The 17,520-nt window shown below is 45.1% G+C and overlaps 1 protein-coding gene across 7 annotated transcripts; it reads left to right on the plus strand.

Annotated features, from left to right (window-relative positions):
* The first annotated feature begins 515 nt into the window (after window positions 1-515).
* Window positions 516-16,311, plus strand: LOC109470710 (homeobox protein CHOX-CAD-like). 7 transcript variants are annotated; one of them, XM_019769760.1, is made up of 5 exons: window positions 516-845; window positions 2,613-2,747; window positions 3,665-4,125; window positions 14,016-14,087; window positions 14,560-16,311. In XM_019769760.1, exons 3-5 carry the CDS (start codon window positions 3,678-3,680, stop codon window positions 14,985-14,987), a joined length of 948 nt encoding a protein of 315 aa, XP_019625319.1. In that variant the 5' UTR covers window positions 516-845; window positions 2,613-2,747; window positions 3,665-3,677; the 3' UTR covers window positions 14,988-16,311. The 7 variants fall into 7 exon arrangements, with proteins under 7 accessions (XP_019625319.1, XP_019625323.1, XP_019625324.1 ...); XM_019769764.1 differs by having other exon boundaries at window positions 516-663; XM_019769765.1 differs by lacking the exon at window positions 516-845 and adding an exon at window positions 1,735-1,752.
* The last annotated feature ends 1,209 nt before the right edge of the window (window positions 16,312-17,520 follow it).

Consider the following 17,520-nt stretch of genomic DNA (forward strand, 5'->3'; position numbering starts at 1 on the left):
AAAGTATATGTAGTATATTTTGATATAAATATTCTGACAGAGAACAAATATTTTAAATGAAGATGTCGCAAACGCACAGGTGGGTACGGAAAAATCTTTCCCCGATTTCCAAAAACTATCTACAAAACGTTTAAAAGTGTTTGTTAGCAGCACAATTTTCCTTTCATGTTGGGGATAAACAAAGTGTGACGCTTTTTGTTGTATACCTTACAATAGTAGAGTTGTATATCTTATTCAAAACTGTTGGCAAACGAATATTAACTCTAAATGTCAGCCTTCACGTGTGTATATATTGCACCGCTGCTCTCACAAATTGTAAAACAGAATACATCCTTCTTCAAACGCACAAGAAAAAGGGAACGGTGGACCCAAAACAAGCGGAAATTTGTCCACGCTAACCTGGAGGTACGCCGTGTTTACCGTTGGTAAAAGTAAACTTGTACCTGTCCTAAATCATGCCGTTTTTATGGGAGTTTATTAGCCATCACCATGGAGACGGAGGGCAGGCGGGTTTGCAGTACCCTTCCCCGCCACCTATAACAACCTGGCCGGTTATTTGTCTCTATAAAAACCGCCGTGTGAGCAGACAAGGGTCCTGTCTCTGCCCCTGTGCACGCCCCGACAAAAGACAGCTACACCTGACGGTTACAGGTATTTTCTCAGGTGAGAAGATCGGGTGGGAGCGCCGAGACGTTCTGTCTGAGACACCTCGTGTTCACCTTAAGACACTGAGCGTTCTCACAAGGTTTTACACCTTAATATCAGCGTATTTCTGCAAACAAAAGATAAAACAAAGGAGGGAATACCACATACCTCTGACACCATTGATAGCAAGAGTTTATAAGGTGAGTAGCAGTCTATTATTTGGGGGATCGTAAAATTTCATTGCTTCGCAAACGGTTGGTTAAAATTTGTCCGTTTTCATTGTGCTTTGTGACTTGGGCGAGTACCTCACAGTTTCGGTATTACAGGCTTTATTTCTGGTCCATTTGGCACGGAGGAGTCGGTGATCAGGCCAGGCAGCGTAACCGCACCATATCACAACTGTACACCGTACATTCCGCAATGGTCAGGCTGTTCAAACCGAACAGTTGTAACTATATTCTACTGAACTAACAGATAAATTGCACCCGGGTTACCGATTTATGATATCAGAATGGGGGAGTTTGAACCTGTTTTAATGCCAGGTCAATAAACTCTTAGTGATACAATTACAAAGCGCACTGATCGGCCGTTTTATCTCTATTGTTTCGTGCTGACATAAAACCTGTACAGTCTAGTGGTAAAACTACACTGTATGAAGGATAATGCGCGCTACAATATATTCTGTCATATCCCTGTTCATTATGGTAATCAGGTCTGTCATTATGGTACAGTGGTCCCTGGATGATTTATACAACCTTCTACAGGACAACCTGAATTTCAGGGAAGAAAATTAACGAAATTTCGCTCAAACATTGATTGTTAATCTCCTACTACCTTCTGTAATACTCGAGTGAGACAAGAGGAGGGGTCTATGTCATGGAGATGAGTCTATAAGGTTTTAATCTCTTGAAAAAAGACGGTTTTTCCCGGCCATTTTATGTTGATATGTGGACGTTATGAACCAGTGTGGCACAGGTATCCGGTACCGCCCTACACAGACATTAGTGAGTCATATCACATGTGCAGTTGCACTTTATCTCTAAACTTATGTACCATCCTGGTGTCAGTATCAGAGACAACAAAGAGACAACGAAAATCGCCTTTTCGGTAAGTCAAAAACACAGAGAAAACATACAGCCCATTCTCATGCCAATCGCCCGGCCATTGTCTTGCAATTGCGGACAAATTTGTCGGCGTCCTTTGCCCACATTTTCATGTAAATAACCGCCTCTCGTCGCCGAAATTCAGAGACATTGACGGCTGTAAGTTGTCTTTTCTGTTGCTTGATGTCACTGATATTGTAGTCTAATAAAGGAGTTTACTGGAAAACGTCTAAACATGTTTATTAATCATTGTGAACGTTGTAATCCGCCCGCCGCCACGGTTTTCCCATACTGACAGAACAGCGGAGTTTTGTAGGGCGGCGGCACACCTCGGAACAGAAGCCGTACATATGAAGAGAAAAGTCCTTTTCATTGTGAAATTCAACTATGTGGGGTGCGAAAATTTATTTTGAAGAAGGGGGTCGCCGGGGGGCTGGCGGGCCGGCTTCAAAGTGACGCGCCACAATGCCAAACTTTTCTCACGTCAGTGCTAATCGTAGCTGGCCTCGACAACCCAAAAAACCCATTGTTTTCTCCCCAAAACTTGCAGGAATTTTCAGACATACCTTCAGACAAAGTATTGACATTCATGTCCCGTCCCCTGACAAATGTAGGGTCGCGAAGTGCTCTGGCAGGTAGAGGTCACCGCACTTTTCTCTACTTAATTTGATGTTAATAAGGAAAATACATAATTCCCGCGGCGTGACTTCAGTGTATCCACCAAGCCGCCGGCACATATCGATAAGAGTGGCCAGCCACACAATGCAGTTAGGTGACCGGCCCGGCCTATCGCATAAACCGAATCGTTTCAGGTCGTAAAGGTAGACTTAATAAACTTATGCCTTGCCTTGGTAAACATTGCAGACGCTTGGAGAGGATTCGCTGCGGTACCGCGACGCGGGAAGGACAGGACTTTGCCGCCGCGACAGGACGGAGTACCCGCCCGGAGGCCTGAGGAGTTGCCGCCCGACCGTGGACCAGGGAGCGCCCTGCACTGAGGTAACGTCCCGACGGTTTTACGGCGTGCCACGCGCCGATTTTTTTCTTCCTCATGGAGGAGGGCTGTAAAATAATGCTGTAAAAACCTCTCCAAGCCTGGCTGTAAAAGGCCCGGTTGTTGGCTACCAAATCTGCTGTAGTCTTGCTGCGACGTTCAATGAGTTGTCCAGGGTAACGTAAACACGCAGGGTCTCTCAGTACAGGGGGGAGAATGGTTCCCTATGTGCAGGTCTTTCCCGCGCACGAACAAAAGTCCTGCATGTTCTACACTTAAAAGGTCATTTTGTAAACACTGGAAAGGCCGGCATTTTTCTGGGAGGTATGTAGAACTGTAACCCGCCATATGCGGCGTGGAGACGTGTTTTTTTCCAAGGGTGGGGAGGAAAAAACGGAGGTATTTTTACGATTTTCCGTGCTGAGGCCAGCTGTTGTTGTGTCGTTGTTGTGCACTTCGCCTCCCACGAGAACAAAGTTTTCTTGTTTACCGTTGAGTCAGAAACAAAATAATGCCATTAAGTCGTCATATTTCGGTATTTCCCCCGTGTAGATTGTGAGGTAGGTGCGAGATCCGGCCGTACAAAGAGCTGGTCTCCAACGGGAAAGTCTCCCGGAGAAAACTATAAAACACTCATTATCGGAGGCATGGGCACATTTTTCAATTTTGGTTCCATCTTGTGACGTCACGTCACGGTGTTGAATTTCAAATACCACGGGTAAACAGCCGTCAATCATGTCAAAGGGAAGTCATATTGTGTCTTCCGATTGTGCCACTGGTTTGTCACGGCGAGCTCGTTAGAGACGAGACTGACAGCCGAGTTGAGACGCCGGGTGTTCGCCGTGCCTGTGCCGTCAGCAGCCCGCCCGCAAGAGGCCCGCGAGTTGGTAACGATGTATTTGTGTCATGTTGTGTCGGACAGGTCTCCCTCCGCCATGTACCGTCACCCCTCCCAGGGCAGCTACAACTTGAACCCGTACAACTACGCCACGGCGCACCCTGCCGCCTACCCCGCGGAGTACGGACAGTACCAGGTCCCGCCTGCCGTCAACGCCGCCGGCGAGAACCTGCAGCAGACGGCCGCCGCCGCCGCGTGGCAGTCCGCCGCCGCCTTCGGCTCGCACGGGCCCGGACAGAGGCCCGAGGAATGGGACGGTCGCGGGTACAACTGCTCGGCGGGGACCGGGCTGACCGCCGGCCCGACCGGGTCCTGTACAGCCTTCCCCGGGATGGACTACCCTGTCCCCGTCGGTGCCATCCAGGCCAACAGCCCCGCCGTGTCGGGAGTGACGACCAACTCCACCAACAGCCAGAGACCGCAGCACAGCAGAAATCCGTACGACTGGATGAGGAAAAGCAACTACTCCACAAGTCCTCCCCCAGGTAAGGCCACTCCGCCTTCTAACACACACCTTACTGATGATACACGAATTGAGGCTTTTATGATATCATTTCGAGCTATTTGGGCAGGAATGGCGGGCAATTTTGGGACCCCTTGTCGTCAGTTTAGGGCACCTACACACACGGACATCGTGTACTCCTACTATAGCTCTGTAGGGAAACCATGCCATCACAATTACACTGACAACAATATAAAACAGTCAGTTATGTTATATGTACATTTGACATGTACCAATCTCTAACAACAATCTGGACATACTTCACAAAAACATGCGGCAACCTTGAAATCAAAGTAACACACGGAAGCCATTTTATGTTCGGCAAAGGCACAACAGAAGCTATAAAGTGTTTCTGTTGACCATTTTTCACTCGAGTTGTTAAAATTCCAGTGATAATGATTGAGTAACGCCTACCTTCTACTGGTCTTCCATTTATTTTCTATAGTAGGTCACTTTCCGGAAATGGAATGGCGTTATCAAATATTCATAAACATTTTTATTTTCGAATGAACATAAACATTTAATTTCAAGCGGTCTGGCGAATTTCAGTCAGGAAAAAGTAACCTTCTCTTTACATGAAAAGAAAGGACCTTGTTGTCATAAATGTTCTTATTCTAAATCTTAGACAGAAAAGTGTATGTTTGTAGTTATTACTGTATAAGCATGATGACGGCTACGGTATACAAGTAACTGTTATATGAATGTAAGGCAGTGTGTGTGTGAGTGTGTGTGTGAGTGTGTGTCCATGTGAGTATCATTACTTGTGGCGTCCCGCTTGTACGTATTTTGTCAGGAGGAGGCGTGCCACCACAGCAATTGCACCTCTTCTATCAACCGGGCTAATTCGTCGCCTTTTGTCTCCCGCCATGTTGGTACACGTCCCGTCCCTTGTATCTCCGCACGACATACATGTCAATGGGCTGTTGGAAACTGAGACCCATTCATGTCTTTTTCGTGCGCGTCCAAGCGAGGAGGGGCGACTTTTCTGTGGCTCATGCCGACAAGTCCCCCAGGCCCACGAGTTGTCTACACTGACGGGGAGCCCGAGCTCAGAATTCACAGTCAACTATGAACCATTTTTTGTCTGGGGGTCGCTGACAGACTGCTAATGGGAATTCCTCAGTACCAGGCTTCCACCTTGCTCTAGTGTCTCAGTCTTGTTGTTTTCTCCGCTGTTTCTCCTCTCAGGTCGTCTGTCTGTCTCTATAAAACCACTTTGCCTGCACTAGCCAAGAAATTCCTTTCGTCACTTGCAAATTTGGCCGGATTCGGTAGTATTGCACCCAATTACAAGAAAAACATACATTTTGCATTAGAAAGACAAAGCATGGACCCCTCGCGGTTCCTTTAATCCTTCCGACGGCGGGAAGCCGTAGATAGCCCGTCGGTGACAGTGACTATCACCGAGAGGTGTAGCCAATTTATTTGTACTGCGAAAACAGCCTAATATTTGTAGAGTTGTTATTGGTGTTTGCGGTGGTCGTGTCTACCTGTGTCGTTACACGCCGCCACAATGCGCCCTATCAGCGCTGAGCCAGCTCTGGTTATTTGGACACGGTGCGTCAAAGGGACCTCTCCATGTTTGAAAACCAAGATCTACTGTGGAACGCAAATCGAGCAAGTAAACATCGCGGTAAACAATCTCCCAAACAGCATCAAAACATGCCGACGGCGGGTCTGGGAGGGAGCGGGTGGGAATGAAACAAGAAAAGAAGTTTATTACAATCCCTGGGAAAAAGAGAAAAACGAGCAGCCAAATTTAGCCCGATTGGCTTCCGGACAAAGAAGTCTTGATGGGCGGTAAGGCGTCGGCGTGGCGCCGAGGATTTATGTCACCAACCGCGGGGCATTTCTCGGGCCTCGACCACAACAAACCTGCACGCCGCTCTCGCCGTAATAAATTTCTGCAGAACGGAGACGCTCGTGAAAAGAGTTGCGCCAGTTTTCTTCCCTCGCTATTCTCCGAAACCACGGCAGTTCCCGGAAACATACAGGAGGGGGAGAGAGTCCGGAGTCAGATCAAACCCGCGCGGTGCGGGATAAAGTCTGTTATTTGTTCCAGAAAGGAAAGTAAATGGTCTGGACAATCGGTGTCTGTAGCAGACCACACTGACGTTGTTACCTCGCACAAACCGCGCTGCAACACGACCACACAAGATGTGCCCCAAACTCCGACCAATTTGTCCAACTGTCATGCAGTTCCGTTTCTGTTCATTTGATCCCAAACACAGAAGCCTGGCCGCTAAGATAATCTCTAAACAGAAAGTTTCAAACAGATGTTGGTGATATCGTGAAGCTGTCGATGAGCTTGTTTAGAACAATTCGGGAAGCCATTCGCTGCTTTTGAAACCAGAAAATACAAGCGTAAGCCCATCTTGTACATAATGTGACTTCAGCTACGAAATGTTTTTGATCGAGTCCTCGTATATGTTACGCTACAAATGGTAACGATTTATTTGTTATTTTCGTGCCATCTACATATAAAAAGTTGCAATTTCTTTGTTTTTATCTTTTCGTTTCCGTGAAACCACAAATCAGACGACACATCGAACCTCGACCCTTCTCCTGCCATATCGCCATAATTCGATTTATTTCGCCTAATTTGTCCAATTTGATGCGCTTAGTCGCAGATAGGGCCTTAAACTATGCCCTGTCAGGCCTGTATCTCACAGTCTTCACCCAAAATATCGGCAAATGAGACGATATGGAGAGGATTGGGTCTGTAAAAATGTCTGAAACCCTCCATAAAATTGTCAATCTCGTATGGAAGTCTGAGAAGTGACGCGGCCTGGTGCTCTGGTGTGTGTGCAGCATGTTGTGCTCCGTCTTTTCACGATTTCTGTACATCAAAACATATACTTGTACAATGTAGTATGATCCTCTACTCTAAATTTGATGGAAAAGCATACGATCACACACACATTGGGGTAGATACTATCATAGTACGTGAATACTAGGTGAGAAGCGACGGAACTGCCACAAGATACGCGACGCTCGTTAAAACCTATAGCTTGAGTAAAACTTGTGTGCTGAAACGACCCTCAAAGTCAGAGTTTTAGTTCATTTATTGGAAAGTAACTTCTTGCTTTGTTAGATTCACATGCATGCTTCTCGTTTTGACCATGTTCCATGTCCTGCCAAGATACTTCGGATACTGAACCACGATTTTCTTAACCTCTCCAAATATTTTAATGACCCACTACACAAAAACTGACGTTTTATTTTTAAGAAAAACATTTTTCCACTAAACTTTCTTTACTGGTCGCATAAGATCTTGTTATGCATAACATAACACTTATGATGTAAGTTATATTCAACATGTATACCGAATTTGTTGTAGAAGTTTACGCGAATATTTACACGTTGCTTCTATCGTGCCACCTGTGCGTAGATTTCCCCTGAATTTGTGTTGATCACTCTCAGTCGCGATTGTACACCCACTCCTACACTACATCTGTCTGTTTAGTCCTGTTACACTTTCTGTTAGTTTTCTCCCGCTTCTGACCGACAGGACAGAAACCCGAGTCAGATAGATGACAAAACTATTGTTTTGTGGTTGTTCTGAGCAGACTGGGAGCCCGCCGTGTGTCTGAGGCCGTGTGGACAAACTGTCAAACTACATCCATCTTCTCCGCTCCACTCTTTCGTATAAGGACTTTCTAACCTGCGTGATAGATCGCATTGAAGTCAAGGACGAATTTATTTTTGGTGGCAGGGGAAAATGGGTAGAATCTGACTAGACTAGAGTATGAAGGTGCTACGAATTTCTCGTTTTGAAGTTTGAGCTAGCTTTTACGAAACCAGACGACTTCTATTAAATCGTGACGGACTCCCGAGTGACGCAAGTTGGTTATGGGTGTTTAGATCAGAACTGTCTGCCACGGTGCAGTGTTCATAAATCTCTAGTCCTGGCCACGGTGCCCTGGCACAGAATTTAGCCTACCGTGTTCCACCTGTTCAGCCTTACAGGTACTAGTATCAGATGAAGCCTGGCCGCTCTATCTACTCAAGTAGTCAAGTCTATGTATGGTTTACCAAGGTCATTCTCTATATAATGTCATTGGGTCCACTCATAGTCTATGTATGGTCTACTTATTTATGGTCTCGTATCACTTGTACATAGGCTGAAATTTTATCTGAATTTTTCAGGATCTACTATGTACTTTAACTACTTTTGTATCAGTGTGGACTTGGCCAGTCATAGGAGTTCAGATTGCCTCTTTCGAAACCAAGAGGTCTGCCAAAGACTTCGACAACTGTGTGCTCGTCCATTCCTTCTTTCATGCAAACCGTGTGGAATAACAGGAGTAAAATCCCTATCTTAGTATCTACGTTCCAAGGTCGGAAATCATCCTGCGAAATGATCCCCGCAACGAAAACATATTTGTTCGCACCCAAAGTACTGTACGTTTCTTGTACTTAAGATCATGGCCAACTGAAATTTGTAACATGTTTAGTACAAATGAGGGTAGTTCGATGTGAAAATGTATATGCAAGTCTCTAGTGCCTTTTTTTCACTTGAAAGTTCAAAGCACGCAGAGAAACTGCTGTTCTTCGCTACAACAGAATACATGTAGGGTAGAACTAATGAGATGGTACAACTATAGAGATTGTTGTAGGTCCGTTTGTCAGATCAACATAACAAAACGCCAGCCAACACTCCGGACTGGATGATACACGATGTGTGTCTCCCCGGCTATTATCCGCACACATGTTACCGGGTTAACCATATGTTGTCTCCGTGAATCATCATTCGTCTATCAGGGGAAGGTTTTGTCCAACGGGATATCTTTTCTGTTGAATATTATTCTAGTTTTCTGTGAGAAAGGAAAACACTGCTATGGTGAAACATTGGGCCAAACATTGCTTCTTGAAATGCGTTTCGATAGGTAAATCGGCTGAAATTACAAGTCTGAAGCAGACTGTTACTGTTAGAACGAAAAATGTGTTTTACTTTTCCCAGGCGTTTTTGTGACATTTTTGGAGCCGTTTTTTTGTACCTCAGACTCAAAGCTTTAGACAGGGAACAGGGTTCATTCCGATTGTTTTTATTTTTTGTTCCATTTTGATTCACACTAAAGTAAAGAGGGTGTAAACTTTTACGAGAAATACCAAAACTGCTTTATTAATATTTTCGCCCCGTATCCCACAGAATAAACAGTGTATTTTTGCGAAGTTAAAAACAAGAACAGAAGTTCAGAACACATGTATTGTATGACTCTAACGCATGGCTCGTGTCGGGATGAAAATAATGATAACTTGTGTTTCTGCTGATGTTGCTGTGCGTGTTGCCGGTACAAGGGTGTCCAGATGCCAGCCTTCATCCCGACGTGTTTTACTGTCCTCTTTTATTTGCTGTCGCCAGCAACAACAAAGGAAAATTCAATTTACGTCCACCAAAAAGACATCGCAAACTAGTGAGACGAATCCCGTTACTACCCCGGCATTGTTGGGTTAGAGAGCTGGGCAGCAAGCACGGGACATTACGGATTGTCATGTAAACAATGGGAACGTGAGCTCGTACGTTACACCGGGAAAATAGCGGCTCTAAACCTCCCCCCGCTGCGCCACGGTATTGTAAGTGACAACATTAGTGGGGAGGGCATCTGATGAGATCATATCATAATTGAGTCGTGTGCCTGAAGAACAGATGACAGACACGTTACAATGGTCCGAGATCTAAACGGGACGTCAGCTTCTCAAAATAGAACATTAAAGTCGTAATGTCGGGCTTTATCTACCGTGTTCTGATAAAAATCAGCGGAAACGCGAACCACTTTAATCAAATCCTGTAAAGCTACTGATTTCATCAGCTAGACAATTTTACATCCACCTTTTGGCCTTCAGTTTTGCCACCGAAAACAAAGACCGACTCTTTTCGCTCGGCTGTAAAATCGATATGATATGACTCCGCGCGTCATGAGGGATTAAAGTAGAGCCGGATTTACAGCCGAACTGTCTCCGTCCTCTCTCCGCTCTAACAACGGCGAGGACAACCGGGATTATCGTAAAAAGTTCCTTTGAATAGAGAAGGTAGGACTAGAAAAGACGAGCTCTTTTTTTGCAGTTTTGACAGTCGCTTGGACTGGTCTCTTCCGGGCTCCTCCGGTTGCTGGTAAAATTAAATACCAGTAGTAAAGATGTCAGACCAAAAAGTTGTGGTTGTCCCCTTGTGCTCTCCGAGCTGGGGTTGAGATTTCGTTTTACTTTTGACGGGTTTTTATGCGTTTTATAGGGCTTTCTTTTTTTGTACTGCACATGTAGTATCTTTTTTCGCTAGTCAAATTTCGGGTGGCGTATTGGAAACTGCGCTGTCAATGATACTGCCTGAGTGACCAATTTGACACAGTCTTTCAGCCACCAAAAGATCTGCTTGAAGATTACTTTGTCCTTCAGTTGTAGATAACCATTGAGTTAATCCATACTATTTTTTCTGGCCAATTCTTACTATTTTTGCACCAATCAAAAGGAGTGTAGTGGAGTGTTGTTCCCCACTGAAACCGTTGGAACTGCTGACAGTGGTCTAAACAGACGGACAGGAGTCAGATTTACACCAGTGTGAAGCCGTCTGTCATGTTAGCCGCTACACGTTACCCGTCGACTGTTTTACACCTCTGTCCGGCCCCGGACACGGACAGAACAGGTGTCCACTCTGCGGCCATTTCACGCCGCAATATGGCGACTGTCCAGCAACATGCCGCTCCCGTTCGCCGCGAAAATGGCGCACATAAATTTCCATCTCACTCAGCGGGTGCCGCCTAGCCTCTACCAGGCACCGCGGATCGCTGGAAACATAGTAGAAATTGGCCCAAATAAAGGGAATACTATACCAGGGCAGGGGAGTTGGCTGACCAGAGAGGGTACATTTTTCGATCCACGGAAAATGTACCCTTGGTATAGTGTTCCCTTTATTTTGGCCAATTTCTACTACTTTTTCCAGCGATCCGCGGTGCCTGGTAGAGGCTAGGTACCGCCCGCTTCTGTGAGCTCATCTGCTTTGAGGGAGTAATGCTTCCTAATGTAATGACAGGAAGGGGTGTTCGGGTAAAATATAGATCAAGTCAAATGTTACACTGATAAGCGACAGGCTTATCATGGGAGGTAGTGCGCAAGGATTATGACTGGCTGTTCTCAGAAACCGTAGCAGCCAAATGTTTACATGTACGTAAGTAAAATGTCAGTTCATTGGCAGACTAGACAGGAACAGGGAGGGAATTCAAAGCGAATGTTAGATTGATAGGAATATATTCATCTGGGGAAAGTAGTTCGCAACACTTTTGACTGACTGTATTTCGCCCTTACTTTAATTAAAAACCGAAGCAAAGAAACTAGCCCGAAGAGCCACGTCTGCTTTTGTACGAAATGTACACGGAAAAGCACTTTGGTTCATCATCAGTGTTCAAGGCTCTACACAAATAGGAACTTAAATAAATGAAGTTGTCCACTTTGCGTCGGAGGGAAACATCGCCGGGGCCGAGCGGTTTTACCCCGCGCGACCTCCGGCCGATTTTTATTGCCGATTGTCGCCCACTTCTGTGACCTGCGCGCTCGTATAGGCTGGAATCCCGCCAGAGATCTGAGAGAAGGGATAAATATGATCACGTCCTGACGTTTACGGTTCTACAAGTATTTGCACGTTCTTCTGAGTAGCCCACACATGAAGCGTTCTCAGTGTACTCAATTCTAGAGTCGGTAATTACAAACATTCGCTACTAGAGCCACCCATACTTTTCGGCGGCACTTGTAATAGTATATAATAGATCGAATTTCTTCTCAATGATTATTAATATTTGGTTCATAAGGTGGTTCATAAGGCCGGTGACTTTTTTGACGATATGGTGCTTCATAATTGTAAAAAAATCTAGAACGTTTTGATGAAGAGAGGGATAACTAATTGCAATGCTTCACTGGGTGTTTCCATAGTTCACTTTTCCCGTTTTTGTGAGAAAATGAGTCCCAAACAAACTGTACGTTAATCCATAACGTCTCATTGGCCTTTTAGTCTTGGAGCTTCATCATACATTTAGGGTAACGTTTGGTTTTGATGTAGATAATTACTATTACTGAACGGGCGACAGAAAGTAATCTGAATCGGCTGCATTTTGACCCGAATCGTTCCCCACCCCGTACAACTTGATAACACAAATTGTACCTTGTCAGTTTTTGCCCATGTCGTAAATAACTCCGACAAGATTGGTTTATGGCTCAAGTGCAAACAACCCGGTCTGGTCGTGTACAAACTGCGACCCCCACGCGCACCTGCTCCCTCTACCGACTGTTCTGGAAACGACAGGCACTAGGGGAGGGGGGTCCTTGGGGGATTACAATGTAAAAGTAAACATAGAGCAGTAGCGTTGGTACTGAAGTGTAGGAATTTGAAGTACGTTTCGCTGTCGAATTACCATACTGTCAAATCTCTACTAACGTACCAGCAAGGACATTCTATCACTTAGTACCAATGTGTGAAAAGACTGGTACATGTAATTTCATACAAACAGTATTGTAGTCGATTTATTTGTATGAAGAGTAACTAACTTTCAGGTCGAATAACTGAAACTACAGTCTCTATACTTAGGTAAAGATTAGACATCCAGGTAAAAAAAAAAAGTTGCATGAGTAACTGTTTTTGGGCCGCGGTACAGACTCTATTATAATATTGCATGTTGATACTACTACAGTCGGTAGAAGAGACGTCCACACGCCCAGTGAAGCAGTATTACCTGTAGGAAGCAGCACACGGCGGCTATTTTTACCACCGGAAGAAGAAACCTTCCCCGTTGATTTATAGTCTCCTGATGTCCAACAAACCTGTAATTACTGGGACTATTTACTCCAGTTCAACCGTGTGGGTGGTATAGACCTCAAGCTAGCAGGAAAACTACCGCTGACAAGTTATCTGAATAGATTTAGTCACAAACCTGGCTGTGATGTTTGAAAAATGGTGGTTCTGTCAGGTGAAAACGCGGTCGGCACATTTGTTTCCACATTTGGTGACAGCCGCCTGGGGAGGGGGGCATCCTTCTTCATCCATCCTCATTACGTCATGAGGCTGTCTCTGGCCGGAAACGAGCCTTCTGTGAGGGCACCACACCCAAAATAGGGGTCACGCCAGTTCACCTGTACGCACCTGTCAAGCATGGCTTCACCTGTACATACCTGTCAATTATGGGTTCACCTGTACATACCTGTCAATTATTGGTTCACCTGAACACCTGTCTAGCATGGATTCACCTGCAGTAATGCACACAGCTGTACTGTGTACACCTGTTACTGCCCCTACCTGTAACGGATACCCGCTGTCAATCACTGGTCCCTGTAGTCTTTAAACTAACGACAAGGAGTGCCATGATAATTAGAATTGTTTACTTTCACAAAGGTTGAGTGGCAGCAATATTCTCCAAGTATTGTCAGGTCGTAACTGAAGAAGATAAAGCCAACAGTAGGGCGCAAAACCAGCTATCCCCACTTAACGAAACCTGCTTACTTCTCTTGCGTCTATCTTGAATACTCCATCAGGACTCTTCTAAAACTTCGTAAATTTATGGAGCATACATGTACATTGCACTTCCCGATGTAGGGTGAAAAATAAACTACACTTGCATTGGTATGCGAATTTTTGCAAAGACGAAAATGTTCAATTCCGAGAGTACAGAATCGTATGTACACTGCTGCAACTTTAAACGTCTGTATAGCTTCCAAAGCAGTTCTTACGACGGCCGAACCCGATAGTTGTTGGCAAGGGCAATGGAAAATATTTCTGTATGCTGTTTTATGCTATGATGCTCTTCTCTTGTGCGACGAAAGTCCCCATCATGCACGTTCGATGTGTGGCCTTGGCTGTGACCTCTGACCTGACTGTTTATCCCTCCCCAGTGCTGTCCGTGCGAGGCATGCCGCCCCAGGGCAGAAAGGATGGCGGCAGATGTGAGATTCTTGGCCCTGATGGCGAGTATTTTTACCTATTAAAACGTTATACTTGTGATGAAATATCCACATCATGTCCACACATCCCGCCATCCCTTCCCCTCACCTCCCAGCATGCTTCGCGCTCGCACACATCCGGGAACTTATGTGGTTCTTTTTCTCAAACTCACCATTGAAAAACTATGCAATGGTGAACAAGGCAAAACCTTTTTTGTTTGATTGTTTTTCGGCATGAGACTTGAAGGGAAGTAGCAGTACAAGTTAGGTTAGGTTATACTAACATCACTTAGATTATGGCACAACAAATCCCCATCCTTAGCCTTTGTTTCCAAATATTTATGCATGTCACCTTCAACTTCAACTAACAGGGGCAAATACATTAAGCTTCTACAAGTAGTTCAACAATGTTCCTTTGTGTATTTCATGGATTTGATATCACCTGAAAGGCATTAAAATGTACAAATCACTAATATTTCTGCTTGTCCCTCTCCAGGTAAGACGAGGACGAAGGACAAGTACCGTGTGGTTTATTCCGACCATCAGCGCCTGGAGCTGGAGAAGGAGTTCTACTCCAACAAGTACATCACCATCAAGAGGAAGGTTCAGCTGGCCAACGAACTGGGCCTGTCGGAGCGCCAGGTCAAGATCTGGTTCCAGAACAGGCGAGCCAAGCAGCGCAAGATGGCCAAACGGAAGGAGCTTCAGCACGGCGGGCAGGGCGGGAGCGACGACGGAGGGGGGGTCATGGGAGAGGTGTCCGCGCTCACGGTAGGCCCCCCTCCCCACCAACTCACCCTTCCCCCCACCGGAGTGGCGGCCTCCACCCTCAGCAACCCCCCTCTCCCCCCGTCCTCATCCCCCCTCATGACCAGCGCCATGACGCATGCAGTAACGTTGCCGTCGTGCGTTCCTTCCTCGTGACACTTCCAGTTCCAGAGAAACCGCTGTTGATACGGACCAAAGGGAGCTGTTGTGTGGACAGAAGGAGGAAGAGACTTATCATTCCCCTCTAGCTGGACAAGAGAGAGAGAAAAGAAAAACTACCGACAAATCGAACATGTTTGTGTCCTCCGTGTGTCTGTGCATCGTCAGCGCATGAAGTTCGAGCTATCTTTTGTACGGAGAAACAAGATCACACTTCTGGACAAAAAAGTATACTTCCACCTGTGTGAGGAAAAAGACACATTAACAAGTTTAGACTATAGAGAAATCTTTTAACTGTTATTATACTTTCCATGTTTAAAGTCACAACCAACAAGCACAATCATTTTACCCATCTATTTTGACAAATCAGTAAAACAGACAAGGTTGGCGACGCAATGATACTTTTCTTTTCAACTTCTACGAACTTCTGGCTTTGACGAAGCTCCGAGTTTTGGGGAAGACACGAACGTAGTCCTAGAAATGTTAGACAGAAAACCTTTCTTCAGTGGTAGCATCTTCGTCTCGACGGCGTGCAATGGCAAGCGTGCACACTGGCTACGTTTTGTATAACGTTACCTGTTCTCGTATCCTTTATATTTTCGTGTGTTTGAAACCGGGCCCAGATGTGGTGCAATGTACGGTTTACTTTGGTCAAACCAAAGATAGTTTAGGCGAGATTTTGTGGCTAGTAGAAGTGCTGTCGATCATATCTTCGTACAATCAAGCACCGAGCGGCTTGTAGCTAGGAGGTACTGTAAGACCATCGCGACGAATCGAGTGCTATGTTTACACCAGCTCCTTTGTACTTACCGTTTGTCTCTTGTAAGGATAGTTTTGCACCGAGACCGACTCTTTTCGCGAGCTGACATCCAGAGAACCTCATTATGTATGTATTGTTGAGAGAATAATTATTGGATGATGAGATGAAGTCCTTTCTTGCTATGCATATTGGAGTATATATTTTCACCTTAAAGTGTAATTTCAAACTATGATTAAGGAGATTTTATCCGTTCACTTTATATTATATATTATTATGTATCTTTTTGTTCTTTATTCAGCATGTGGTAGTGTAGTCGTTTGACACGTATCATACCTGTAGTGTATGTAGGTTTAGGGAGAAGCCAGTTGTTGTTTCGGTTGGAACTGTGACGTGTACTGTACAGATATAGCCCGTAGAAACAAGCGTCCACACTTCCGAACACGACAACGTACTGTGTACCACCCCTGCCCCGTAGTCACACCGAGTCTTTGTACACTTAGCAGCGTTCTTTCTCCCCCTTTCTTCTGCCATTTGATGGAATAAAGATTTATCATCGCCGGACGCCGGTTCTCAATGGTTTGTTTGTTGTGGTTATCGCTGTGAGGTCCCCTGCGTCGCACGGCTAGGACAGGTCGGGTGGCAGGGCACAGGTTACAGACAGTCAGCGGAGGTAGCAGTTACACACGCCTTTTCTGAACGAAATTCTTCAACAACATACTGTATTTCACGTGAACATCAGAATATCAGTACCTATACATTACGTAGCAAATATGAATTACGTGGTCTAGCTAGTGCCTAGAAGGGAACAGATTTACGACAATGACAATGCTGGCTATTTCCTCTCTCAACATACATACATTGTAACACTAGTCCTACCAGATAACAATGAATAAGTTGTTGAACCGCGTCACATTCAAGGATTACATGAACATTCGAACGAAAAACACTAACTCTTGGTCCCATCACTGGAAAGGTGTCCTTTGCCTGCTCCAAAACATTATAGTTGAGCGGATGCACTGAAACTCCCTGGATATTTTTCGTAACTGCCACATTTATGACAATTATATCCTAGCTGGTAAAACTGCCAGAAAACGTACACGCGTACGATGTTATATTCCTATATATTCTCAGACATGATACAGTACCTGGCGTGTTCTCAATGATTTCATCTAACGTAAATTATCCGAATCATTTCTGGGGTTTCTTTAAATTATTTGCAACCGTCACTCACCTGTGAAATCAAGGGAAGCAACATGTGTAATTTAGCTTGTTATTCTGTTACTTGCATCCAGTTCGTACAAGTTTTAACGAGGTTTTAACCAGGTTTTGACAATTACTTCAGTACCGATCACTATGATTTCTTTGGAAACGTGGTTCAGCATCAAAGCAAAACACAAATTACTCTATATTGCACATGATTTTAAACGAATCTTGGAAAAATAACTCCAAAACGTAAAGTAATGTAGTGTGTGCTCGATTTAACGAAATTCTGCGGAAAATCGGAAGTACATGACATGCCGTGTTTACCTGCACATGTACAAGTGTGTAGCGGACAAATACTGGAGCAGAGAAGTTGTGTGCTGAACCTGCAAACGTGTGGAGAGAAGATGGCATTCTAGTTCTTTTCTGTCCATCGTCGTCAGGTACAATCCGCTCTGCAGTCCGCCTTGTGTATCAACTAAACAGGTGGTCGACAGAGTGCCGCATGTTGAGGTTCAGTCGCTGACTCAGGTGCTGCAGTTTACTGTTACAAGTTGCCGTCTACCCAAG

This window comes from Branchiostoma belcheri, unplaced genomic scaffold (assembly GCF_001625305.1).
Source record: "Branchiostoma belcheri isolate BF01 breed outbred unplaced genomic scaffold, Haploidv18h27 scaffold23, whole genome shotgun sequence".
NCBI lineage: Eukaryota > Metazoa > Chordata > Leptocardii > Amphioxiformes > Branchiostomatidae > Branchiostoma > Branchiostoma belcheri.

Bases quoted from the DNA above. Each gene is read 5' to 3' on its own strand.
- LOC109470710 (XM_019769759.1), top strand. From the start codon at position 3,636: ATGTATTTGTGTCATGTTGTGTCGGACAGGTCTCCCTCCGCCATGTAC. The intron at 4,126-14,015 runs GTAAGGCCACTC...ATCCCTCCCCAG, and splicing joins CTCCACAAGTCCTCCCCCAG to TGCTGTCCGTGCGAGGCATG. The intron at 14,088-14,559 runs GCGAGTATTTTT...GTCCCTCTCCAG, and splicing joins TGAGATTCTTGGCCCTGATG to GTAAGACGAGGACGAAGGAC.